The 27,976-nt window shown below is 44.0% G+C and overlaps 1 protein-coding gene across 1 annotated transcript in view; it reads left to right on the top strand.

Annotated features, from left to right (window-relative positions):
* Positions 1-21,546, top strand: part of LOC146357554 (1-aminocyclopropane-1-carboxylate synthase-like protein 1) — a 29,653-nt gene extending 8,107 nt beyond the window's left edge. Inside the window, exons 3-15 of the mRNA XM_084850929.1 lie at positions 612-671; positions 2,690-2,760; positions 4,682-4,751; positions 5,826-5,892; positions 6,487-6,584; positions 7,192-7,269; positions 9,368-9,468; positions 12,011-12,100; positions 13,609-13,654; positions 13,788-13,929; positions 14,292-14,434; positions 15,886-16,039; positions 19,720-21,546. Coding sequence (XP_084707055.1) covers positions 612-671; positions 2,690-2,760; positions 4,682-4,751; positions 5,826-5,892; positions 6,487-6,584; positions 7,192-7,269; positions 9,368-9,468; positions 12,011-12,100; positions 13,609-13,654; positions 13,788-13,929; positions 14,292-14,434; positions 15,886-16,039; positions 19,720-20,018 — 1,419 coding nt within the window. The 3' untranslated portion in view covers positions 20,019-21,546. The remainder of the gene's footprint in view (positions 1-611; positions 672-2,689; positions 2,761-4,681; positions 4,752-5,825; positions 5,893-6,486; positions 6,585-7,191; positions 7,270-9,367; positions 9,469-12,010; positions 12,101-13,608; positions 13,655-13,787; positions 13,930-14,291; positions 14,435-15,885; positions 16,040-19,719) is intronic.
* Positions 21,547-27,976: the final 6,430 nt, after the last annotated feature.

Genomic DNA, 27,976 nt, shown 5'->3' with positions numbered 1-27,976 from the left:
GGCATATAGCCATGGCATATCAGTTTAAATTACCTAAAGGCAAAGTTAAAATATCTGATTTTTCTACAACAGGGCATGATTTTATTTCATATACAAATCAGGGACATATGCAGCAACATCCATCAAAGCGTTTCCTCAGATTATGGAAAAGAGAACAAACATAATTTGCTATTATGAAGAACCACAAAGAAAATCTCCCAAGCTGCCAATGGATTCTACCCACATTTTTTGCCTATAAAGTAAAAGGGGGGGGGGGTGTTAAATGTACTATTCTCTGTCAACGATTAGACTCAAACGTGATGTACTTTTCTTTCTTTCTTTTTGTTTGTTTGTTTGTTTTGTATTTGGAAATTAATGCAATCTTTTATTTCTTAAAAAAGATCAGTTCATCCACAAGAGAATTGAAGAAGAAATTATTTGCTATCTACTTATATGCCTGGCCTTTCAAAATCTCTTTGTCAGAGTGTTAATTGGCTCCAGTACTTAAACAGTCTTCTGGTTCACACAGTGAACCCATTTTTGATGGGATGTGATTTTTGAGATGGCATTGTGGACATGTACCTACAGGGATGGATTGTTTTTCTTCACACAACTTCTGTCTCTGTCCCCAGGGTATCATTAACTTTGGCACAAGTGAGAACAAACTCTGCTTTGATCTGATGTCCAAGCGGGTAAGAGTATTGTAAATGCCCTTCTTTCTTAAACAGTGATGATCAGTGCTGGTGGTGTTGCTCTTTCCTAGATGTTCCCACGCAGCAGTCAGCTTCCCAGATCAGCCATCAGAGGTTTTGCTTAGCATTCTGTCATATCTTGGTACTTTTTGGCTCTTTTCTCTCCTGCTTGAGTAACTTATGAACTTGTGCCCTTTCCATATTGGTGGAACAAAATGGCACCTCTCTAGGCTTGTTTTCTACCAACCCAGAGATCTGTCTATTCCTTTCAAACTCTGAGGCAGCTTCCTGCCCTGTTCCTCTCCCAGTCTCTTACTTTTTCCTTCCTCCCTTGTTGTAGATATGATTTTAGTTTTCCCCAGAGCCAGTGGGGGAAAATGTGAACAACTCAGCCAGTGGAGGATTGAAGCAGGAGACACAGCCACTGCATCCTTTTAAAGGGATGGTAGTGATCTCCAGATAAACATCTTACATCCCCGCCAAGCTCATGGCATCTTTTTTGTGAGACTGGACAATCATTAACTGGCTCATAATTAATTTGTGAAAATGGACAAATCATTAACTGGCTTATAATGTATTTGTGAGTCTGCAGAAGTCATAAACTGGCTTATAATGAATTTGCAGTTATGGCTTTAAAAAAAACCCTGTGCGAGATGGCTGACCAGCCAACTTCTTTATCTTTAAAAGCTCCTCTGCACAATGATTTTAGTTTTCCCCAGAGCCAGTGGGGGAAAATGTGGGCATAGGAGCCAGTGGAGGATTAAAGCAGGAGGCATAGCAGCTGCATCCTTTTAAAGGGATAGTAGTGATCTCCAGATAAACATCTTACACTTCTGCCAAGCACAGTGATCACTAAATAATAATATCATCATAGAGTCGGAAGGTACCTCAAAAGTCATCTAGTCCAACTCCTTTAACCATAGAGCTTAAGCCTAACCTAAGATTTCCGAGCTTAATCAGAGAATCATAAAGAGGCAAGGTATTTTCATTCTCCTGGTAGTTTCTTTTTATAGCTTAGGGTTTTTCTTTGAATTTCAAACTCTGGATGCTTCCAGACAGGGGTCTTCTTCCAGTGGCTAATTTGAGATAGTGCTGCAGTAGTGTTATTCATCTGCACTGATTAGAGACAGGGGAGAAATCCATTCGGTTCGCATTTTAATGTGAACTTAACCTGAATTAATACGCAAGCCATTTATCTGTTGAAATTTCCACTTTTCTGAATTTTGTAATGGAGTTCTCCATTCAAAAAATAAGTACAAAAATGTGTATATTAGGGAAAAGTCCACAGAAAAATGCATATATTCATGATAATAATAAGATGCATGAAAATAATAAAATGCATTATATTAGGAAAATTAGGGAGCAATCCTATGTCCCCTAGACAGCGGAGTGCGCATATGAGGGAAATGGGGCATTCCTGGGGGCAGAGAGAGGAGGAGACTAGGGCAGCTGGCTTATGCCTTTTCCTATCACTTTCCCAGCCTTCTTCCTTTCCCCTCTCCAAAGCCTCTGCTAGATGGGCAAAATCACCTGCCTAGCTAAAATGCAGTGCGGGAGACACAAGGCACATCCTCCTCTGCATTGGATACACATAAGCCTCCAATTTCCCATAGGATTACCTCCTTGCTTGCAAAAATGTGTATATTATTCAAAATTGCATACAGATATGCATGTTTAAGGAGAAATGTCACAAAGGTGTGCATGAATTTTCATGCTGACTTCTTAAGAAAAAGTCCTCAAAGTTCCAGATGAACCAAAGGTAAGATTGGAGAAATGGAGAGAAACTGAAACTGACATTCATCCATCCCTATTCCTATGAAAGGAGATGGGATAAACTAGCCTTGCAGATAGAGACAGATTTGTGAGTGTGTTTGTAATTTGTAAGAAGAATGTTCTTCAGCTGGAGCGGGTGAGTGCAGAGCTTTCATAGGAGCATCTACTGGATCATTCTTACTGTTCCAGACCAATGTGTGGTATCTTTCTTAATGATTATGCCTTTTCCTTTTCCTTGTTGATAGCTGATGCAAAGTGACATGAACGTCATTGAGCCCCCGTTGCTACAGTATCCCAACTGGAAGGGCCATATGTTGTAAGTAGACAACTTGTCCTGAACCTTTTCCTCTTTGTGAGTACGGGGATTTCTACACTGTCCTAAAATCCTGCATTTAAAATGGGGCTTTCCACATCCATTTTAAATGCAGGATCATAACTGATTCATGTTACACACGCTTCCTTCTCTATAGATGGCCATTCCCATAGCGTTACGTTTCCGTGAAGAGGCATTACACACGCTCCAGGTTCAGCAATACTTGCTCCTGGGTTTTGAACAGGCAGGCTGAAAATGGCGAGGAGCCAAAACGGCACAGGAGCGGGAAGGCTGAATGCCCATCAGACCTTCATCACCACCTTCGACATCATGACCACGCCCCCAACAACCACACTCAGTGCTTCATTCATGCTAGGGGAGAAATACATGGGGAGGACATGGTGCTGCATTTGCGCATATCTGGAAAAATACCCTGTTTTTTCCATTTGAGAAAAACACGGGATAGGTGGGAGGAAATAGTGGGATAATGACTGGACAATGACAACGTTGCCCCGCACGATTCAGCGAGTGAGCAACCATGAATGCGCAGTAAGCTTGAGGTGTAGAGATCCCATACATTCGCTGTCTCTTCTCCACGTACGAAAAACAATTATGGGGAGTTGTTGTTATTGATGTTGTTCTTGCCTAAAATTGCAAGATGCTGTACAAAAAACAAATAATTCATGAAATGCCTCTCCTAAGGCTGAGTTACTGGCAGTAAGAGCTTTAAGCTAAAATACGCTTGTCTTTTTGGTATTTTGGCCTACCCATTTTGCCTTTGGTATTTTGGCCCACCCACCACTGGAATGCAGCACTGAAAGTTTCTCCAAAATTGCATTTGGCTGTTCAGCTGAAAGAGGTTCTCCACCCCTGCTCTAAAACTCTAGTCCAGATTGAAAGAAAGGTTTTTATTAGAGGGATGTAGAATGAGGCAAAAGGGGAAATCAAACGGAAGCACTAGTAGCACTCAGAAAGATGACATGAACATGGCTGTGCGTGTGTAAGTGTGAGAAGCTTGGGGTGTGGGACATGGGTGCTCTGAATTATGGCCAAATAACACCTGAGAAGGTAATGGATTGTTTGCTAACTGCGTGACATGTGACATCTGTGAGCCTGAGATTGTTTCATCAATATAGTTCATCCATTTAATAATACTATATACTAATATTGTAATGCCTGACCACCTGGGATGCTTAGTCCCCTGGCAAAACATCATAAATAAGAACTAAGATCCCTTTCTTCCTTGTTACCTCCTTTGACTATCCGAGAGTGCTGTGTGTTGAATGTATTCAGGTTCCTGTGTTGCTGTGAGTGTTTTCCTTCAAGAGTTTAGCATAAGCTAGCACATATCTTAATGTCTGCTTTGTTTTTAAAGTACCTGTTTGATTTCCACTGCAAAAGCTGGAAACCCGCCAAATGGTCAGTGGTCAGGGGAGAGGGGAGAGGGGTATAGCCAGGAAAGGGGACTTGGCAATCTGGGAAACTCTGGAGGGCCGCATTTGCCCTGCAGGCCTGAGGTTCCCCACCCCTGTTTTAAAGTGATTTCTGACAAACTCAAGGGAGTCTTCTCTTACTCCCCTAGACTGCTTGAGTCACACTCCAGGCTTTAAGCTTAAGGGGAACTAAAGAGGCGAAAAGAGGCTGAAACTTGGCCAGTAGAAGACTGGGAGTTTAGCCTGCGGTCCCACTTACTTCTGAGTAAATGTGCCTTATATCAGGAAAAGCACACTTGTCCTGACTTAGGATGACTAGTAGAGCAGCTGAAAACAGCCAGAGGTGGTCTGCTTTACAGGGTTGGTTCAAGGACGGTGTTACTTGTTGGTCACAAAGCCTTTATTTGTGTTCTTCCACAATACAGCCTGGTTGGGAGCCAAGCCTCTCCTTGGAAAAACTAATTTCATGTTTGTTTTTGTCTCTCCTTCAGCTTGCGAGAGGAAGTGGCTCGATTTTTGACCTATTACTGCAAGGCACCGGCACCTCTCAAAGCAGAAAATGTAGGTCATGTACTTTCTGGTTTGGTGACAGTTCAGTCATGCGTTGGCATTCACTGCCAAACAACTTTATTTAGAGATGGTGGCCAGTCACGTCAAACACAGAAAGCTATATTGCAGCTATTACCTTGTAGAATGATGTGAGCTCCAGGAAGGTACTGTGTTTACATTTATATGTACACCCACACTTACTCCTATTACAGCTGCTTACATGTTGGTCCCAGGTAAAAAGTAGATCACACCCGAGAAATATGAGATTGATGAGATGATGACCAAGCTTACTGGATTGCATTTGATTGCCTTGAGAATGGGTTTCTATATTCTAGGTTGTTTGATTATAATGTTTTATGGATTGCTTTTATGATAACATGTTTGGCTGCTTAATTTTAACTCTAAGCCAGCCTTGTAAATAGGCTCCCCAAAATTACCAGCCCACAATATTTTTTTTACCAGCTTGCTGCCTCTCTCTGCTGGGCATGGAGGAGGTTGCTTCTGTCCTCTCGCAGCCCTCTTGGTTTCTATCCTGGGCCAGTCCTTGTCTGCATGGATTCCATGCAGTCATCTGGACACAGTTCCTGATCGCCTAAGGCTACCAGGCTAGTGCTTAAATACAAGCTGTTCTATGCCACTTAGGGCTTCACCTGGGAACTGGGGTTCAAAAAAGGCCCAATACAATATTTTCTTGGCTTTACATGAACATTTCATGATATTTGGCCATGGTTAAATGCTAATAAATGAGAATACCAAGTGACAATACTGTCTTTCCAGCATAACTTGCTCGTATCCCACAATCTATTTCACTGCTTTCTCTTCCAGATTGGGGCTCTCTGTGGTTGAAGATTATAGTCTTGATTTCTAGGACTTGCACAGTCATTTTCAAGTTTTATACTCCATGTGCAAATACTGTCCTTGTGAGGGCAGCATCTTCAATTCATAAGTGGAACAGTTATGTGGTTTTATTTATGTAGTTGGAAGAGATGGATGAGAACAGATTTTCATCCGTCATGCCAAAAATCTTGTATGATGACTATTCTCTCCTGCATAGGAGTAACCTCTGTCCCAAAATCTCTTCGGCAGGTGATTATACTGAATGGTTGCGGCTCTCTGTTTTCTGCTTTGGCTACAGTTCTCTGTGATCCAGGGGGTAAGTGAGATTGCTAGAGCAATTGAATATATAGATTTGTTGGATGATGGCAGAGTAGGAATTTTGCAGAGAACAGCAGCAAAGCTGCTTATGTTTATGATAGCATTTCTGCCATCACTCTGGGAATGTGCTGTGTTTGGCCTGTGCTTGATGCAGCACGTTATGTTTGCACTAAATAGCTCCAGCAGGTCTGGAGAAGCCTTTTGACCTATCACCTGGTAATTTGCTCCAGTGGATATATATGCTGTACTTCCTTTGACTCCGCCTGCTTATGGCAGCATGCTCTGTGGACACCTTCATGTGAGGATATCATAAAATACACAGATGTCAGGGTATTACACAAAAAGGGGAGCTGTACAAGCCAAAAGGGTTTGGTACTCCATGAAACGTGTGTGGGCTGGAATGACTCTGTTGGATTATATAACAGGATAAACAAACACACAATTTTTCTTTTTTTTTGTTAGCAGATTCTACATTGTTAAAGTTTATTACCAAATTTGGCAATACTTGATCCATCAGAGGTACAATATAGGGAAGAAACTGACATTTTTGGGTTGCCAGTGGGATTAACTGGCTTTCTTACTCTGCTTTCAGAAGCCTTCCTGATTGCTACCCCTTGCTATGGGGGCATCATAGAAAGTGTGTTTCTCTATGGGAATATCAAGCTGGTCTATGCATATTTGGACAGTCAGGTAAGAAGGAGAGTGGACAGCCACCGCATCGTTTAATCTTCCAGCAGGTTGCATGGACGGTAGTTCCTAAACTGTCGATTGGGAGCCCCACTCGAGAGGCATCTTACAGATAGGTTGCTAAACTGACCAGCAGAGAGTGTTAGAGGCATTGTTTCACACAAAGTATGTTCAGGTTCGAGGATAAGGCAAAGGCCTGGACAGAAATTACATTTGTGATTTTGTGTGTCCCTTTGGTAAGAGGCGTTGGAGTCACTTTCCTAGAAGAATTTTGCAGAATTTAAAAACTATCTTAGGCACATTGAGGTTTAAATGATTTGGGCTACAATAAAATGCACCGTTGCTTTTGCCAGGATTAGCACCCTGGCATCCTTTGTGCGTTTTCATTACATGTCCGTGGCTATCCAGATCTCAATAAAACATGAATTTCAGCCTTGGTCACTTGCTGTTCTGTTCATGATACCACCTCGAACCATTTTAATCAGTCTTCTTTGTCTCTGTAATATGCAGTGGAAAGTGGTGGAGTCAGTCTTGCAGTGTGCAGCAAAAATAGCTTTTGTTTGATTCAGACAGGCTATCGCGTTCTGTTCTATCATTCGATATGTTTCAGGTCACTGGCACATCCACCCGTCCATTCCAACTCACTGTGGACAAACTAAAGAATGCCTTGCAGGATGCACAATCTGAGGTGAGCTTGGCTGATCTTACAGTTGCTAGATCTAGTGGCACAGGACTGGACAGGAGTACAAATTAAAGGGATGTTGCCGAGTGTAATATAAAGCTTTAGATACTGTTTTGAACTATTTCAGTGGCCAAGGGTAGTCTGGCAGCCTCAACAATGCTATAAGTTTTGGGAGCTATGTGTGATGTGGACCTGATGTGTGGTGACGTTTTTGCTGCTGTCTTATTGCTTTAGATAGAAATTCTATGTTTAGACAAATAGATAAACATTTTTTACAGGTGTTAATACAGTGGTCTAATCTGAGTTCTGATTTGCACCTTCGCAACCCAGTGGGTCAGAGAGTAAAGCATGACTGGTGTAAAAGACCACAAATTCAAGCTTCTAATTGAAACCAATTAAGTAGTTTATTGAAACACAATATCTGAAAATGATATGATCTTCACACAGAAAACTGAAAACTGACAGAGTAACATTAGTATTTAAAAAATATTGCTCAGAGAAGAAAGCAAGCAATCAACAAGCCAACAAAACAATGTGAATGGCTTAAGAATGGCATAAGAATGATACTGGATTGTCATTAACAAAGCAGTCAAAGCAATTTGAATAGTAATCCTAGGCCTGCATCTCCCTCCAGCCCATATTATTAGACTTCTCCACTATGATAGGCAAAATTTATATCTACAGATTCTTCCATGTCCATCCGAGCCAGTCTATGCTGTGAGGCTAAGGTTCCAGTTGTCTCCAGCCAAGCCATACCTGGGGGAGGGGAAATGGAAAAATATCCCAGAGAAGAAGGGAGAAGCAGGAGCAGAAGTAGCCATTGTATGTGCTCAGAACATCTTTTCATAATGATCACAGATAGGAGCAGATTTTTCCCCATCTTTTATGTCAATTTCCTCACATGTGGAAGCCTACATAAGGCATATCTGGGGGCAAGTATAACTAGGACCTTCTTTTCTGCAGATTTTTCACAGGTCAGTTTGACAGATGACACAACAGCACATACTTTCAGAGCATTCTTCCAAACATTCCATTAATGTTATGATTCCACATTCTCTGTGAGCTTCTATTGTGGCTTGTCTTGTTAGCATGTTATTAGATATGATGCTTCCTCCTAATGAGGTTTTTATCATCGACTAAGATGCCAAGGTCTCACATTTACAGTCACTAAGATTTAGCCAAACTCCAAGCAGCCTGAAGGGACTTGGATTTTTCCACTGTGGACATCCACCTTAATGTATCATGGCTGCTCTAGAACTTGCAGAATCCAGTGGTCCCTTGGGCCTACCGGGGCCAAACCAACAACAGGGAATATATTTTGAATGGCATGAGGGACAACAGGCCAGCACCATTGGTACCACCCACAAAATTAACCCCACATGAATCAAGATGGGTGTGAAGTAGCCTAAGGGAGTCTTGGCACTCACCCATCTCTGAGAATAAGCCCGTTTGTTTGTTTGTTTGTGACATTTGTATACCGGTGGATACAATAAAATCCCTCAACGGTTTATAATAAATATTAAAATACATCTAAATACAATATTTAAAACACAACATTAAAAACATAGTATTAAAAGCACAAAATTGAAACAACTACAGTAAAAACAATTCAAGGAGCAGCAAAATGGAGCAGCAAGATTAATTTATTTACAACCCAGGGAAAGCCTGGGTGAGGTGTTTAAAAGATGTCACATTTTCTTCCTCCTGAACTGCATGAGGGAGGGTTTTCCAGAGGGTAGGTGCCGCTACAGAGAAGGTTCTTCATGGCAACATTCAGTTCGTTTTGGAATGACCAGCAAGGCCTCCTCTGATGATCTTAAAGGTCGCCTGGGTATATATAAAGGAAGGCAGTCCGCCAGGTTCCTGACCCCACATTAAACCCTGCAAGACCCTGTACATAAGGAAGTGACCGAACTCCCTCAGTTTACCACATTCCAGAGGGTGTTGCAAATGGACAGGTAAAGCCCGCTTCAGTGCTTCAGTCACCTGCTAATGAGGGGTTGCCAATGCAACCCCTCATTATAAGCAGATTTCTTGACAGGCAGTGTTCTGTATCCAAGCTTTTGTGGGTGAGTGTTTCAACACTGTTGTTTTTGTTTTATAGGGTGTCAGGGTAAAGGCCTTGATTCTCCTGAACCCTCAAAACCCCTTGGGGGACATCTATTCTCTTTCGGAGTTACATGAGTATTTGGAATTTGCAAAAAGGTATGACAGCCTTAGAAGCTTGAAAGAGGTGATGTTTGGAGTCTTGACAGTCCAATAGTGCAAATATCTTTGGCTGCCTAATTATCTTTGAACCTTTTTGTGTGATGTAAACAACTTATTCCAATTGATGGAACAAAGGGATCGGAAGAAAAGATGCAGTTTTTATATACTGAGTGGAGAAAATATCTAGAGAATTTTAGATATTTTCTGCACCTCTATCAAGTAAGGGGAGACATAATAGAGGTGTACAAAATTATGCATGGTGTGGAAAATGTGGACAGGGAGAGATTTTTCTCCCTCTCTCAAAATACTAGAACTCAGGATCATCCCATGAAGCTGATTGGTGAGAGGGTTAGGACAGATAAAAGGAAGAACTTCTTCACACAGCACATAGTTAAACTATGGAATTTGCTACCTCAAGATGTAGTGATGGCCACCAATTTGTATGGCTTTAAAAGGGGGTTAGATAAATACATGGAGGAAAAGGCTATCAATGGCTACTAGTCCGGATGGCTATGTGCGACCTCCAGTACCAGAGGCAGTAAACTTACGTACACCAGTTGCTGGGGAACATGGGCAGGAGAGTGCTGTTGCACTCATGTCCTACTTGTGGGTTCCTGGTCTACAGCTGGTTGGCCACTGTGTGAACACAACGCTGGACTAGATGGACTCTTGGTCTGATCCAGCATGGCTCTTATGTTCTTAACTTTCTATTACTTGCTGGCCAGAACCCTAAGGCACAGCTGTGCTGGTTCTCCATGGTAGTATAGACACCAAGTGGCGCTAGCTTCGTATATTACACTTTTCCAACATGAAAAAGACTTTTGTAGCATGTAGATTGTCCCATCTTTCCCTAGGCATAGATACTCTTTATTTTGAAGATTTGTAACGTGATCTCATCTCATGTAGGGGCTGACATTAAAAAAAGGCTAAAATAATAATAATATTAATACAAAAATGAAGCACCAAAAAAACTGCAGCAGAAAAACATAGAGGAGATAAAAAGACATCAGACAGGAAAGTCCTGAGGAGGGTATTCCAAAGCTACAGCTGAAAAAGCCATCTTACAGGTCACCACCCACCTCACTTCTAAAGGCAGGAGGAGCTGAAGAAGGGCCTTGGAGGAAAAGTTTATTTAGGCAGGCATCTTCATATAGAAGAAGGTGGTCCCCAAAGCAGCAAGGTCCCAAGCTGTTTAGGACTTTAAAGGTTAAAGCCAGCGCTGTAAATTGTTCTGGGAAATGGACCAGGGTCAGTGCTGCTTTAAGCCTGGCAAAATATCAATGACTAATTTAGCTGCCACACTTTGTACTCATTGCAGTTTCTAAACAATGCTTAAGAGAAGCCCTCCACACAATACATTGCAGTAAACCAAATGGGCATGTTATCAGAGCTTGAATTTATTTATTTATTTATTTATTTATTGCATTTATACCCCGCCTTTCTCCCTCTCGCAAGGAACTCAAGGCGGCTTACATTATCCTCCTCCTCACCTGTTGTATCCTCACAACAACAACCCTGTGAGGTAGGTTGGGCTGAGAGTCTGTGACTGGCCCAAAGTCACCCAGTGAGCTTCCATGGCCAAGTGGGGACTAGAACCTGGATCTCCCCGTTCCCAGTCCGTCACTCTCACCACTACACTACACTGGCTCTCTCTACACTGAATAACTTACCTCAGCCCAGGAAGGGTTACAGCTGGCACATGGGCTAAGGGAAGGTGCTTCCTGACACTGAGTTCATGTGGATCTCTAATGAAAGGGCTGGATCTAATAGCATCCTCAGAGTGCAAGCCAGATCCTTCAGGGGGAGTCCAATCCCATTCAGAATGGGCCAAACACCATCTGCCGATTCAGAAGAACCACCTACCACTAGCATCTCTGTCTTACCACGATCGGACCTACTTTATTTTCCCTCATCCCCATACTGTTGGTGGTCTCCTGGGTTTTGAGCATCCCCCCGCTCCCGGCCTTCATTCTAAAAGGTTGAAATGCCTCTCCTAAGGCTTAGTTACTGGCAGAAACTGCTTTAAACTAAAATATGCTGGTATTTTTGGGTCCATCCCCTTTGCCTTCAGTCCCACCCACCACCGGAATGCATCCCCCTCCCCGCAAGCTTCTCCAAAGTGGAATTTAGCCCTTGGGCTGGAAGAGGTTCAAAACCCCTGCAATAGATGGTGATGCTCCTTTCTTTCTGGGAAGAGCTAGGCATTCCAGGGGGAGGACAAGACCAGTGTACCATTCTGTCTTTATCCATGGGCTGCTAGTGTGTCAGAGAAAGACAGCCGTTTATGGGGCAAACCTGATGTCTGTGGAAGTTTTGCCGTAATCTCTAGGAATGAGAGAGTGACTGTTAGCTGCCAGGTATGATGCTTGAGCCCCATTCTGGCTGTCCAGTTTTGGCAACACTGGCCTCTCAAACTCTGGCTGTTCCTTTCTAGTGGCTGCCTGTTAAAGTGTTAGAATATTTTGCCTGTTTCCTGGCAGCAAGTAGCCTCCCTACCTATTGCTTAAAACGTCCTCTCTGTTTTTCTTTTCTGTTCCAGGCATGAGTTACATGTGATTGTGGATGAGATCTACATGCTGTCAGTTTTTGATGATTCTGCCACGTTCCACAGTGTGCTGGAAATGGACAGGTAAAGCCAGTTTTAGCGCTTCAGTCACCTATGAACGAGGGTCACCGATGCTCTGAAAGAGAAGCAGCACTGAGCAAGTGCCTTTCTGGCCCAAGCAGCTATTAAAGATGTAGAAGGGCTGTACCAGGTCAGAAGTTGGCAGCTTTTCTTGGAAGTAATGTGATACGCTCCTTTTTTGAGAGCTTGTGACTGGATAAAGGGCTTTCCATGCTTTGTAGTGTATTTATCAGTCACCTATCTAAAACACACACACACACACACACACACACTCACACACACACACACACACACACGCAGTAAAGACTGGCAGCTCCGATGTCAGCGGGGTGGTGAATCTGCTCTGGGTTTCAGTTAGAACTCTAAAGGAGCCATCCAAGGGGCAAAGGATTCACCACCCCACTGACATTGGAACCCCCAGCCTCGTGTGTGTGTGTGTGTGTGTGTGTGTGTGTGTGTACATATATATACATATACACTTTTTAGAAATAAAATATTTCTAGGCCACCTTTCAGAAATTTCTAGTCACTTCAGAAGCTGTCCTGAGAAAATGGCTCTCTGGACCCTTTTGGCACAATAATTGTAATCGGCCTTGACATTGGTCTGTATTTATATGATGTTTGTTTTGAGGCCTTGCTATATCATGGTGTAGAAATGTATGGGCAGAACAGTGGCCCTTGGTCCTTTGGGGTGTGGTCTTCAGACTCTGGGGACCAAATTAAACATGACATAAAATCTAAAAATCTATTTACACTCTGCCCTGGAGCCCAAAAGGCTCTCAGAACAGCTCACAAAGATACATAGCATGACAGTCCTTGCTCTCAGGCTTACAATCTAAATTTAAGATATGACACACAAGGAATAAATAGGGAGGGAGACTTTATATAATTAGAAATGGTTTTAAAAGCCTGTTTGAAGAGATGGCTTTGGTGGCAGTTTACTTCCTCTTCCTCTTTAACTCACAGGGTAGTTGGGTGGAATGGCCTCTGAGAGAGGAAGAGTTTAATGAAAGGAAGCAAGATCGGGTATCATCCGCTTGCTTTTTGTTTATGTAAATAGAAGCCACAGGAGCCATGGGATGATGGGACAGTGAAGAGGGGGGTGTTTAATTATTTTTTCCCCTGCCAAGAGGGGACTTTTCCCTGACAAAAATCCCCCCTCCCCTGTGGAAGCAGCTACTTGTGTTTCCAGCGGCAGCTTCCCTTGAAATGCAAGCAGAAGCCGGGTGGGGGGTTGGGGTGTGTGTGGAGGATTTTTGTCGGGACTCTGGCAGGGAGAGAAAGTGTTAGATTCCACCCTCCACTCCCCCACAATCCTGCTTAGGCTTCCCCATATTCGCACAATTAACAACATGTCTAGCTTGGCCCCATGGAGCAAAGTTTTCATGAGAAGAGAAAAGAAAAGCAAGTGCAATCTGTGTCCACTGTGTAGTTTTGGAATGCTGGGCCAATGATCCAGAAGCCTCAGCAATTTGTGGCTAACATCCCTGTATACCATCTCCTTACATGCAGATTACCTGATCCACAGAGGACTCATGTCATGTGGGGAATTAGTAAGGTGAGTGCTGTTTTCTAATGTTCACATGATCTCCACAGCTATGCATGAGAGAGAATAGCAAAAGGTTGATTGCCTCAAAAGATGGGTTTATGTTATGATGGTGTGATTATTATTTGCCCCCACCCCCTTCCAGGATTTCGCTGCCTCTGGGATTCGGTTTGGAACCTTGTACACCTTGAACCAAGATGTGGCCAATGCTGTTGCTTCCTTGTGCTACTTCCATGGGGTCTGTGGGCCTGTCCAATACAAAATGGCCCAGCTCCTCAGAGACAGAGGTGAGGCAAAGGGTGTGAGGGCTCTTACCCATTTAGAATCTCAGGACATATATTGGAGATTGACAATTTGGCAGAGCTGTCAGTTAAAAAAGAAAACAAGTCTCACCCTGCATTCCAGTGCAAGCCCACCTCACACACACATATAGGAAATGCATGGAGAGGGAAGCAGGACTACGCTCCAGGGTACACACCCAATCTCCATGCATTCCATTGAATGTGGGAAAGGGCTCCTTATGCCTGTGTGGCTTCCATGTGAACTAGAACCCAGTGTAAACACACCAAGTTGCCAGTCCTCAAGAAATCAAGCGGTTATATGTGCATATGTTTGAACCTTGCCTGAATGTCTTCTCCCTCTTGGCTAGACTGGATCGACCAGGTGTACTTACGGGCCAACCACGACAGGCTGAAAGCTGCCCATACTTTTGTGACAGATGAGCTCAAGACCCTTGGGGTCCCCTTCCTCAATCGCAATGCAGGCTTCTTTATATGGATTGACTTCCGAAAGGTCAGTGGTCATTAGAGGAGCCTGACTGGACCAAACTAAGAGTCCATCTAGTCCAGGATTCTGTTCAACAGTGGGAAGCTGGATGGCTACACAGCTCTCACCTGTTGTTGTCCACAGCATCTGGTATTCAGAGGTATGCTACACCCGAACATGCAGGTTCCATTTAGCTGTCATGACAAATAGACATTTTTATTCAGAAATGCTTATGGAGATCTTTTATGAAGCAGCTAAGTAATTTTATTGGAATTTGTATGCTATTTTTCTGAGATCGGTTTTTTGACTATAAATTCTCAGTTGATCTGGGACTTGAATTTTAATGTTTATAAGATGTTTTTAGTTGGGTTGCATTTGTTGATGATTTGATCTGGAAGTTGTACTTGCAAGCTTTGGGAGGGACCATAGCTCAGGGGTAGAGCTCATGCTTTGCATGCAGAGGGTCCCAGGTTCCATCCCCATCCAGTGGAGGCTGGTGGTTCCAATGTTTGTGGGGCGGTGAATCTGCTCCAGATTTCAGTCAGAACTCTATCCAGCCTTGGATGGCTCCTTTAGAGTTCTGACTGAAACCCAAAGCAGATTCACCTCTCCAGTGATATTGGAGCCCCCAGCCTCCACTGTCCCCATCTTCACCAGTGAAAAGGATCAAGTAGCGGGTGATGTGAAAGTCTGCCCAAGACCCTGGAGAGCCATAGCCTGATAAGACAGTACTGGGCTAGATCAGCCTTTCAAAACCTGGCTGGAGTATTATGGAATGTGTAATCCGACACGTCTGGGGGGCATCAGGTTGAGGACAGGTGAGCCATATGGACAAGCAGTCTACGCTGGTATAAAGCAATTTCCTATGTTCCTAAGCTGCTTGTACATCCTGGTCACAAGGTGGCAATGCAAGTAGCAAGTATAAATTAGATAAACTAAAATAAATGTTCTCCAGTTTGCCAGGTGCTTCCCCTTTACAGCCAGCAAAAACATCCTAGCAAAATCACCATGTACCTTCTTACTCCAACAGCAGAAAGCAAACTATTCCATGCTCTCTAATTCCCTTGGCTGTGCTGGGGCCATGGCTACCCCGTTCCCTGAAGTAGGAAAATGCCCCTTTCTTTAAATCTATTCTTAATTTTGCTGGGTGGGGTCTTTGGCATTGGGTCTCACTTTCCACTTACTCTGCAGGGAAGCCTTCCCCAGCCTGGCGCCCTCCTGATGTTTTGGACTACAGCTCCCATCATCCTCAACAATTTGCATAGCTGGCTGGGGCTGATGGGAGTTGAAGTCCTAAACATCTGGAGGGGCTCCAGGTTGGGGAAGGCTGCTGTAGGTGACCTTAGTTCTTCGGCTTCCTCCTGCACTTAAGGAGACCTTTCTCTGAGTCTGTGGAAGTCTCCCCCTTTGCAGGGCCTTCCTCCGAGTCTGCACCTACATGTTCCTTGACTCCTTGTTCTCCTGTTCACTGACTCCAGTACCTGAGAAGAGGGACATTTGAAGAGGAAATGTTGCTTTGGAGGCGCTTCCTGGACAACAAGGTCCTGCTCTCCTGTGGCAAAGACTTTGAGTGCAACGAGCCTGGCTGGTTCCGCATCATCTTTGCTGACAAGATACATCGGCTGCACCTGGGTCAGTGTCCTCATCCTGTCTTCTGTCCCAGGCCAGCACAACTGGTGACCCAACAAGCCCCATACTCAATGGAACTTACTCCCTTCCAACTAAGTGTGCACAGAACTAGCCTTGGTCTAATAAGCTTCAAGGTCACTCATCTTTTCCATCTGTTATTTTAATGATAGGACTTACATTGCCCCTTCCCTGGTTCTTCTGGAGAATCTGCAAGGTATTGTAGACTGCTAGGTCAGGCCATTGGTCCCTTTAGCTCAACATCATCTAATCCAGGGGTGAGGAGCTTGTGGCCAGATGTTGTACTACCATGCCCATCATCCTTGACCATTGGCCGTGCTGGCTGGGCCTGATGAAGAGGTGGAGTCCCACAACATCTGGAGGGCCACAGGTAGGGATGTATGGACTGTGTAAAATCTGCCCTGTCTGTGTTTTGCGGATTGTCAGGCGCCTTTCATTCCGTCATCCACCCACAGACGTATGCGAATATTTTTTTCATCTTGCGGAAAATACAGAAATAATTACGTAAATATTTATGTAACTATTTCCATCATTTACTTCAGTACGTAACATTTAGTGTATTGTCCCCCCACTCCTCAGCAGAAACTTGCGTATTTTTCTATGGATTTATATGCGTAAATTTCGGGAAAGTAAAAAAATCATCCGAAAGTCCACAGACTCTGCATGGCTGTGGGGGTTGCTCCGCAGCAGATTCCGCAGGTTGGATTCTTAGAAATCCAAGCTCATTTTAATCCATCTCGAATTTCTCCAGCATCCCTAGCCACGGGTTCCCCACCCTGGTCTACCCTGACTGGTAGTGGCTCTCCAGGGTCTCAGGCAAGGCCCTTTCCCAGTCTTCCCTGGAAATGCCAGGAACTGAACCTGGGACCTCCTGTATGCAAATGCAGTGCTTTGCAACCTTGTGGTGGTTCTTCCCTTGACAACTCCCCTAATTTGCAGTCCTAGGCAAGTAGCACCAACTGGTTCATCAAATCTTTGGTGGGATTCATACATGGCTAGTGGACTGCATTTACCTCGGCAGGTCTGAAGTTGTGCAGGCCGGTCTTTCCCCATTACTTTCACCATCCTTGCTCTTTCTTGCCTTCTAGTTTTTTTTTTATTTTTGAGAACACTTGTAATTAGATGAAGCAGGTGAGAGAACGGGAAGGGGCAATGTAAGTTATATAATTAAAATAAAAGATAGAGAAGATCAGTGACCTCAAACCTTTTTAGATGAAGGGTAGTCCTGAGCATGCCTACCTGGGAGGGAGGAAGTCCCATTGAACTCAGGGGATCTTATCTTTTCAGTAAAGCAGAGAATGGGACTGGAAAACCCTGAAACAACTAAATAGAAAACGTGATGGCAAATGTAAATTGTCATGCTAAACAAACACAGCTTCCTTTTCTGGGAGGCTCACTTGGCTCAAAGGCTATGCTTTGCACCATATTCAAAAACATTCCAAAGGAATATGTTGGAAAATGGGAGCTAGGGGGAAGTGGCTATCATTCTGGGGCACCACAACTAGGGGGAAGTGGCTATCATTAGTGATATCATTGATATCATTATCATAAGTGGCTAGGGGGAAGTGGCTATCATTCTGGGGCACCACAACTGTTGGGAGGACTGCACTGAATCAGTAGTCATGCATGCCCAAGAATGTTCACACAGTGGCCAACCAGCTGCATGTGGGAAGCCCATGAATAGGACACGAGTGCAACAGCACCCTCACTCATGTTTCCTACCAATTGGTATACAGAGTCATACTGCCTCCGATACTGAAAGAGCCATATATAGCCATTGTGACTAGTAACTTTGATTGCTATGAGGGTATCCACCAGCATCACCCTTGTTCCAGTTATACTCCTGGCTCCTAATACCTCAGAGGATACATTTCCAATTTGTCTCATGACCACCACGATCTGACTCACCTATCGGGCAAGATTCCCCCCATCGTTGATGTAAATGTGTATGGTGGTGGTGGTGGTGATGGTGGGAGATTCCTGGAGAGGTGGTGTGGTTTCCTCATCCTTGTAAGTCTTTCTCCTGCCTTTAATTCAAGGGGGTCCTGTGGACTGGAGAGAAGATCCACAGATGGATCCCTATCAGTCCCACTCTCTCTTGGTCAGGGCTGGAGCTTGACCAGTTTGTGGAGCTATCTCTCTTCTGCTCTGACCTCCTCTGTTTGCAGCAACCTACAGGGCCAGGGCTGTATGTGAGGACAGCCATCTTCTGGTGCAGGAGTCCCATCCATCACATACATGTTCCTGTGTTTGTACCTAGGGAGGAGCAGGAAGATGCCTCAGTACTCTTTGGCACTTCAGAGTCACACTTCAGAAAAACCCTAAGAGCCATCACGCAAACATGTTACCTAGAGAAGCCATGGACTTTATTATGTTAGAGAGTTGAAGGGTATTATAATCCCTTTCTAAAAATCTAGGGTGTAGCTGCATTTGCAATAATGTGCAGTTCTGGTCCCTCTTCTCAAAAGGGTGCAGAAAAGAGCACCCAAAACAATCCTGTGAGGACAGGTGAAAGCAGTTGAGGGAATACCTTCCACACCATCTCAAAGTAATGTTGAGGTCTCCTCTCTGTGTTCTTGCCGAGCGTTGAGACCACACTCGTTGAGTTCCTTTGGCATCCAATTTGTATTCATTTTTTAGCATGTCTCTCACCTGCTTTCTGCCAGTTAGCCTCAAGGTTGCTTACAATATAAAACAAAATACAGAAAGAACTCCAACAAGAAACAGCACATAGGAACAACAGGGGAAACAAGGGAGCCAGCAATTAAAAGTCAAAATAAAGACAGCAATAAAAAGGTACCGTTGAAGGTATGGAAGAAGAGGATGGACTTCACAGGAAAAAATAAATGCATCTTGGGAGGCAGTGTTTTAGGAAAGTCCCTTTCTCCAGGAGCCACCTGCCTTAGCCTTGGAGGGCGGGGGCACCCAGAGAAGGGTCTCTGAGAAACATCTTAATTGATAGGCAGGTTCACGTGGGAGAAGGTCTTCCTTCAGATAATCTGGCTCAGGCCAAAACTATTTATTTTATTTATTTATTGCATTTATACCCCGCCTTTCTTCCTCCCGCAAGGAACCCAAGGCGGCTTACATTATCCTCCTCCTCTCCATTTTATCCTCACAACAACAGCCCTGTGAGGTGGGTTGGGCTGAGAGTCTGTGACTGGCCCAAAGTCACCCAGTGAGCTTTCATGGCGGAGTGGGGACTAGAACCCAGATCTCCCAGCTCCTAGTCCAACACTCTTGCCACTACACCACACTGGCTCTCAACTAGCACTTTGAACTGAGCCCAGAAACATAAGTGGGAACCAGTATAGATCTTTTACACGGGAACAATGTGTTAATGGCAGTTCAGACCCAGGGAATAGCCTGGCTACTGCATTCTGCACTGATTGAAGTTTCCAGCCATTCTCCCCCCAACCCCCAAGACATCCCTTACATGCAATTTGTTACAGTAAACATACAGGATGTGATGCTTCCCCAGGAGGGCTCCGACCACCACGTTGCTTGGCCCTGGGGCATGGGGCAAGCTGAAAAGTGGGGAGCTGCAGCTGTGACATGTCAGTAGGTTCTGAATTGTCAACGCTTGGTAGCTTCAGCGCTGTAGCTCTTCATCTGAATCCAACATTGGATTTCCACCTGCCACCCCCACCCCCCATTTCCTCCAGGCCTGCAAAGGATCCGTGAGGTGCTGGAAGTCCACGAACATGAACTCCTGAACGAAGATAAAGACCAGTCATGCCAGTCTGACTCGGAGGGCAAAGCAGACAGCACCGATGAAGTGATCTTCGTGTCGCACCACCAGGAGCCAGCCTCAGCCGGGAGCTCCAACCTCGGCGATCTGATTGGTCTCCTGCAGCAGCAAATGCGCTCCTCTGACTGGCTGCAGAAGAATACAGTGGAGCAGTTTGCACAGGAGAAGCCAGAGATCTATGATGTTTTCCGCAAGCTGGTAGGGAAACAGTAGAGAGGCTTTTGTGCAGGCACTGGAGGTTCTGTTACATTTTCTATACAGCAGGGAACCATTTTGTGAAGCTCCTTCCTTAGCCTCCCTCTTTTCATTATATTGGATTGGAGCCAGCTCTGGTTTCATCTTCTTCTGAGGGAAAGATTTTTACTGCTGAAGAACCTTTTATATATCCACCACAGCCTAAAATGCAATTGGAAGTACAACTAACCTTGACCTCAGTTGAGTGTTTTGTCAACAAATCACTTTTAATACTGAATTTAGAGGCAGGTTTAAATGTACACCAGCTCAGATATTCTAGTACGGGTAAATAATAAGTATTTGTACATAACTCATCTATTCCAGTGTATTTGTTACTAAATTCCATTGTTCCAGTGACCAGTACAGATGTAATCCATGAACAGTGGTTAATGGATTAGGAACTGACCACAAGCTCACATATACTTCCCTGTAGTATAAGTCCCTCTCACACTTGAATTTTCCCCACAGGCTTCAAGCATGGTTAGTTGTTATGCCTGCAGTGACATTAGCCATGGTTAACCTTAACCACTGTTCACTCCTGACTCTTGAGTCAGGTTAACCGTAGTTATTGTTCAGGATGGGGAATGTCTGGCGCTCCAGATGTTGTTGGAATGCAACTTTCAGGTCCTGCCCTGAAAGGTGGCCTAGAAATATTTTAAATAAAATAATAAACTCCTGTCATCCCTCACCATTGGCTATGCTGGCTAGGGCTGATGGAAGTTGCAGTCCAGTAACATCTGGAGGGGCACACATTCCCACATCCCTGATTTAAACAAACCCTGGTTTGGGTTAACCATAGTTAATATTCAGGCAAACATAATAAATAACCATGGTTAAGGCAAGAGAATTCACATAACAGAGGAGAGAGAGCATTACATACGTTCAGTCCATTCCAGATCCCTTAAGCGACTGTCACTGTTATGTCTGCAACCAAAAATTTACACACTCAAAATGATTAAAATTTTAGTAATCCAAGTCTAACGCTTTCACATTTTGAATTATTGCAATGGTATCCTCAAGAATTCAGCTGTCTTGGAGTTAACAAAAAGTGGCCAGTCAACTTACTTCTGTCACTTGGAGCCCTGTCTCTGAATTACCGTCAAGGTTTTGGGTCTCTCATCTGCCGTGGAACTGAAGAGCAAGCATTCCCAGTTCAGACACAGACTTTGAGTTGTAATAAGCCTTGCTGCATGATTACCTTTTTTAAGATATGTGATGCTAACACCATATTGATGGATCAGGAAAGGGACTCAGTTAGGCCTGATACACATGACTGTTGGAGAGACGTGGAAGAGAGACCATGACGTGATTTTTCACTTAAATTATATTCAGTGAAATGGACCTCATACATGGTGATTTGCAAATTAATGAAGTCTGATGATTGCTGCTTGTTGTTCTTGAAATCGTTTTTCAGGAATACTTAATGTGTGATTTTGACACATGTTAAAAGAAGGTAAATTTACTTCTCAGACATAATTGTGTTAATTAACCCTTTTGTGTCAACTGGCAGCTGTTGTGGGTCAACTTGCCTTATTTTGATCTGTTTTGGCTTCTCTTCCCCTCCAAATGCTGTTAACTGCTCTCCTTTTTGCTGCTGCATTGGGCACTGGTACAGAATGACATCTCCCAGAAGGCAGTTGCAATTGTAGAACTGTAGGGTTGATGTGAAGCTCATCTACTCCAACCATAAGGATTGATGTAGGATATCCCATACTTTACGCTCCTATCCTATTCGCTGATATCTATATTAGAAGTGCAGAACAGGAAGAAAACACGAGGGACAGCGGGATCTCAGAAATGCCTGGATGACAAGGAATAAACATGCCCCCAGCTGGTGCCATAAGTATGCTCTGGGAGAGAAGTTGCATGATGCATTCTGGGAATGAGTAGAGATCCGCTCTGCAAACTGATTTAAGTGCAGCACTCTGTATCCTTGTATAACAGTTGAGTTCAACCCAGCTTTAGTCATGCTCGGAGCAGACCCATTTAAATCAATGGGACTAAGTAATGAAGTCACATTGATTTCAATGGGTCTACTCTACGTTTGTATAAATCTGGATCCAACCATAGGTATGTAAAATAGGCAAGGGCCATGAAACAGCCCTGACAATATAGGACAGAAGTGGGCAACTTGTGGCCCTTCAGTGTTTTGGCCTACAATTCCCATCAGCCCTAGCCAGCATAGCCAATCATGGGCATTGTAGCCCTCCAGCTGTTTTAGCCTAGAAGTTGCGCCCACCTCTGATGTAGAAGGATCTTCATGCTATATTTTATTGTAAACTAGGCAATGACCTGTAAATTGTCCTAGGTGGGGCATAGTGGTGTTTTGGATGGAAGAGAAAAGGGGAAGGCCTTTGGCACTCCCCTCAATCTTGCCCACTCCCTCCTTCTTGGTGCAGCCCCACCCACTGCTCCAGCTTCTTCCCCCTGCTCTACCTTGTACCACCATCACAGCCATTTTCTCATTGTCTCCCAGTGCTTCTGAACATGGCTGGAGTGAGAAGTTATGTGTGCTCTACCAAATGGTTGGGCAGCCTAGTGGAGGCTTGGCTTTCTGTTACTGACCATACCCAGTCTGAGCCCTGTATTGAGCCAAGTATGCCTCTGGAGGAAGAAAAGGTATTTTATATCACAGGAGCAGGCCCTTCTGGCCCTCCAGATGTTTAGGCCTACAACTCCCAAGATCCCTCACCATTGGCTATGTTAGCTAGGGCTGATGGGAGTTGTAGGCCAAAACATCTGGAGAGCCACAAGTTGCCCACCCCTGATACAGTGTGACATAAGTGCACAGTTGTTACAGATAAAACAATTTATTAGGGCAACAACATAGAGTGGTATTTTACAGACTTATAAGGCCTAGTTTTTTCAGCACTATCTTGTTCAAAAGAGTTTACTTTCTGTCCTCAGCTTGCTAGGAACATTTATTCACAGTAAAGGACACGAGCAAAGCCAAGCATCACAGAAATATATTGGATAAACACTGGAAGCCAGTGCTATTTTTAGCTGCTCAATGTATTCCCTGCTGTTCTCCACCAGATTCTGAATGTGCACAAATACATGCACGAGGACTTGGCTATTCTAGGCAAGTCCTCTGCATGGCCCTTTCCCTTCTGAACGAACACCTGAATGCAGAAAACGTGCAACGGATTAAAGATCGATACTGTAGCAAACTATGGCAACAGCTTCTCATGGATCAGTGTTTTTGTTTTTGCATTCTCAGTGACAGGAAAAGCTGAACAGAGTCAATCTGGCACTTTGAAGTCTAGGGAAGTACTTGCAATTAGACACCCAAGTCAGCTAGTTCACCTCACCCGATATAAACTAGGTATGTAATTTGGGCTAAACAGAGACAAAAAAACCCCATATTTCACTTATATTCTTCATGGTTGGTATGGACCAGACGATTGTTAGTACAGTAGTTGTGCTTGCTGGAGATGATCGGAATTCGAGTACAATGAATCTGGGGGCACCAGGTTGGGGAAGGCTGCCATATGCTGTGACTGGGGGCCTCCAACATGGTGCCTGTGGTCAGCAGTGTGCCCATGGACACTTCTCTTGATGTCCATCAGGCTCCCACCTCTCATATTTTTTATTTTATATATATAATGGGTTTTTAATTCTTTCCCCTCTTTTTACTATCAGGATGGCATTCTGCAAAGTAAAGGGCTGTTCTCCAGCACCATCTTTATTTGGATTCAAAAGAGTCGCCTTTATTTGGGGGCTTTTCATTTAGCCTCAACAGTTTGCCTTCTGGGAAATGGGTGCTTTGTGACAGGCCATACCCACTATGGCAGCCATTTTATGAATGCATAAGCCGCCGCCCCATGGCAGCCATTTTGTGAGAGTACCCACAACAGTAAAAATCCCAGATGTGCCCACTAACCCAAAAAGGTTGGGGACCCTTGCTGTCACTGATAGTAACTTAGTGGCTTGTACAACTCGTTATCCTGTAAAAGGAGCATCTGCCAACATGCCTGGTATAGTGGAGTGTAATGTGACCTCAATGCTCACTTCCTTATATTTTAATTTTTCTTATGTCATACAGTCAACTCAAACATGCTATTTCTGTCCTAGTACAGGTCTCTCATGGTATTGTACAGCCTTAGGGCATCTCTACACCAGCCTAAAACCCTGCATTTAAAATAGGGCTTTCTGCTTCCATTTTAAATGCAGGATTACGACTCCCTTTTTCATGTGCTTCCTTTTCCCACACCCCCTTCCCCCTCCTTCTCCCCATATCTGAGTCTTCCATTATCTTTCATTGATCTCACTCCTCTTCTTGCCGCTCTTACTCTTTTCACGGAGGAAACTGAAGTGGAACACAACGGTGTATTTCATTATCTGCAATCTATTTAAAAATTGAAAAAAGGGCATTTCATGCAGGCAACACCTTGAATGATCATGGCATCATGTAAAGAGCCTGCAAACTTCCATGAAGGAGCAATCTCAATCACAGGATAAAAGCTGAGTGTGAATGAGCCCTTAGAATGTGCGTTAGAAAACATATGTTTGGAAGCATAGCACACCAGTGCCAAAATCTCCCTACAGCTGGAAAGCTTTACTCGTCAGAGATAAGTAGTCTTACTCTTGATCCTGAATTTCATAGGAATATTTCTTCGGAGTTCTCTCCTTTGAGGGGAGTATACCACATCAGGAATGACACATTTGCATTGGCTCTTAGTTGACCATGACACCTTTCCCTGATAGTGACCAGGCCATTTATCTTGTTCTTGCGAGCAGCATTAAGTCAGGTACATTATGAGATAAGGGACTGTACTTTTAGCCAAGCATGTAGTAATCCTTCCCTAAGTACACAACGCTTTAATGGCACAGACGATGAGATGATAACCCTAATATCTGCTCTACTGTACAATATGCTGTCATCACCGATCCAGCATCACTAAAGATAACCAGCTAAGGAATCCCAGCTAAGCCCTGTTGCAATTTTTCCCTCCTCTGCAGTTCCAGCTTTATGTAATAATAAGGAACAAATGGAGGTGGCGAAGCTGTTGCATGCAGAATATAAATGAACGACAGAAGGGTAGCTGGCTGTGAACGGCAGACCCTTTATTTGTGATCTGAAACTGATCGCCCACCTCCCTCACGCAGCACACGAAGGCAAAGGGGTGGAGGAAAAGCCCAGCTCTGACGTATTTCTACAAATTAAGAGCATGTCACCCTGAAGCTGATAAATAATTTTGCAGGCTATAAATGGCAACCCAGAGTTCTAAAAGTAGACCGGTTTGCTGCAGGCCTGTCTACCTTAGCTATACCACTGGAATACAAACAGCATCCCTTGCTGGGTGTTTTTTCTTTCTGCAGAGACGAGGAAATCTCTGTTCAAAGATATATATATATACACATTTCTGAAAGATGTTCCTGAACCAAACCAAAATGGGAAGGAATCTAGACATAATTTATATTCCCCTCTGATTTGGTTATGGTCCCCACTCCCTTCCCTTGATGGAAATGTCCTATTTGACTTGATAGAAGTGAAAATATACATCCTCAAATGTTGCTTCTGCAATTCATCTGTTGCAGTGTATTAATTCTGGGAAAGAAATAATCTGCAGGGAAAGATGCCTGTGGGTACTGAACAGACATCAGCATGGCATGATCCCCAGCCCTCAGTCCCCATCCCCTTTTCTCAGCAGCGCATGGATTGGCCAATGTCACATGACAAGGCTCTTCCCTTGGAGGGCTTCATGACATTTACACAGATGCGTCTTCATTCATAAAGAGAAGGCACTCTGTTCACCATGCACCACTTGCTCTTTGGGATGAAAAAAATTGTATCAAGCTATGTGTTTTATCAATGGCACCATAGCAACCAGTTTAGCGTAGGGAAGCAGGTTTCTGCACATAAACCCACTCCACTTGCACAGCCAAGAGAGGCTGCCATGGGGAGAAGGGAAGGGTAATACCTTGCATCCAGCGGCCCCGGCTGCTGGTGTAGTGGCAGCTGGGAAGCCCACACTGGGCACGAGCCCTGCTGAATTTGTACAGCCCCATTTGAGGGATGTTCAGAGTGCAGACATCCCTTCCCCTTCCTGCCAAAGGCTGCCACCTGAGGAAAAAAAAAAGGCCAGGCCTGTTCTTGCATCTTTTAACAGAGATAGGCAACATGCGGCCTGCATGCGGCCCCCCCTCCCCCATGTTCCCCTGCCACAGTTGCTGAATTTCCCACCCCAGAATTACAGTGGGTTTGCAGGGGGGACAAGGCATATGGGAAGCATGTGCTTTGTTGTCAAGCAGTATCACGCTCCCAGAAGCCTCCCATATGCCTTGTTTCCTTGCAAGTTTGTTGTGAGTTTTGTTGTTGCCGCTGCCACAAATTTGGCAGCATACTGGCTCGGGATGATGGGAGTCCAACACATCTGGAAGAAGCCAGGTTGGGGAAGGCTGATGTAACCTGCAGCTTGGCCCTGAATTGGTTGGGCTCGGTTGCGGCGCCAGTCAGAATGGAAGGAGAGCTACTTGATCCCATACTGTTCTGTACAAATTTTTCTTAAATAAAAATATGTAACACAGATACAAACTTTCAGAACATTTTAAATACTATATAACATTTCCATTATTTTAGGAAAATACATATCTATCGTTTCTATTTTGACAGCAATTTAGTATTTAATATCTGTTGTTTAATTTTTATTTATTCTTTTAAAATTCGGATTTGACGTAGGAGATGAGAATGGCCTCATATACCTGATTTTAACATCGGAGAAGAGATGTTAAAACAAGGCGGAATACACACACACACACACACACACACACACGTACTCCTGCACATAATATGCTTCATTCAAAACAAAAGGTTTATTTCGGGGTGGGAAACTCAGCCAGAGGGCCAAATTCAATTTTGGAAATACGCTTGAGGGCCACATTCTAGTAGTGGGTGAGGCCAAAGGCAGAAGGGGTTGGGCCAAATTTTTTTAAACCCCCAGCATATTTTAATGTAAAGCTCTTGCTGTCAGGAACTCAGCCTTAGGAGCGGCATTTCAACCTTTTAGAAGAGGGGTCTGCACAAAAATTGGGAAACAACTGAATGATTGGCAGTTGGGGGAAAGGGATGGGGAAGGGGAAAGGGTGTTGCTATCTGGGGACTTGGCCCCAGTAGGGCTGGGCATGGCCCCCAGGCCTGAGGTTGCTCACCCCTGATCTATTTTATATTTAGTTTATGCATAGCATTCCTGGATGCATGACCTAATTACCGCAAGCTATAATGCATTTCTGGTCCTTATTTTCCTGAATGATGATGTCCTGAATATGGCAAAAATCAGTGTGTTGGATCTAGACTTAGTCACACTTAAAATACATCAGTTGAAATCACTGGACATTAATTTCAGTAGGTGTAGTCTAAGCATGACTACACCTACTGATACAGTAAGCATGATACAATCCTATGTCCACTTACCTGGGAGTAAGTCCAACTGAACTCAGTAAAGCTGACATCTGAGTAGACATGCATAAGTTTGGCTACAACCAAATGTTTGAATGTTTATAGCTTTTGGCCCTACAGTAACAGTGATATCTACTTAATTAGATATCTCATTAAGAATCAAAGGAGAAAATCTTAACATACCTTATTTCTGCACCAGAGGCTGTCTCCATTCTACACACTTCTCATCACCATCCCTACATTGTTCACTTGGCTATAGACATTCATATTAGAATAATTTAAGCACCAGTTACTTGACACTGGGGATGTGAGCTCTAGGAATGTCTTTTGCTACTTCATCACATAGGCTGGGGGACCCAGGACATGGAATAGACAGACTTACTAATATGGCTGCAAGATACAACTTTGTCTGCATTTCCCAGCCATGGACAAGTTCTGCTACCGTGACCTATATCCCATAGACATTTAGCTTAGTCCTTAGCTTCCCAATCATGTCATTCCAGAGGTGATGCGACAGCATACTAAATGCAGAGCCAGC

Source organism: Heloderma suspectum, chromosome 1 (genome assembly GCF_057233095.1).
Source record: "Heloderma suspectum isolate Gila_16-S chromosome 1, 16-S_ref, whole genome shotgun sequence".
Lineage (NCBI taxonomy): Eukaryota > Metazoa > Chordata > Lepidosauria > Squamata > Helodermatidae > Heloderma > Heloderma suspectum.
This window is presented reverse-complemented; position numbering and strand designations above follow the sequence as displayed.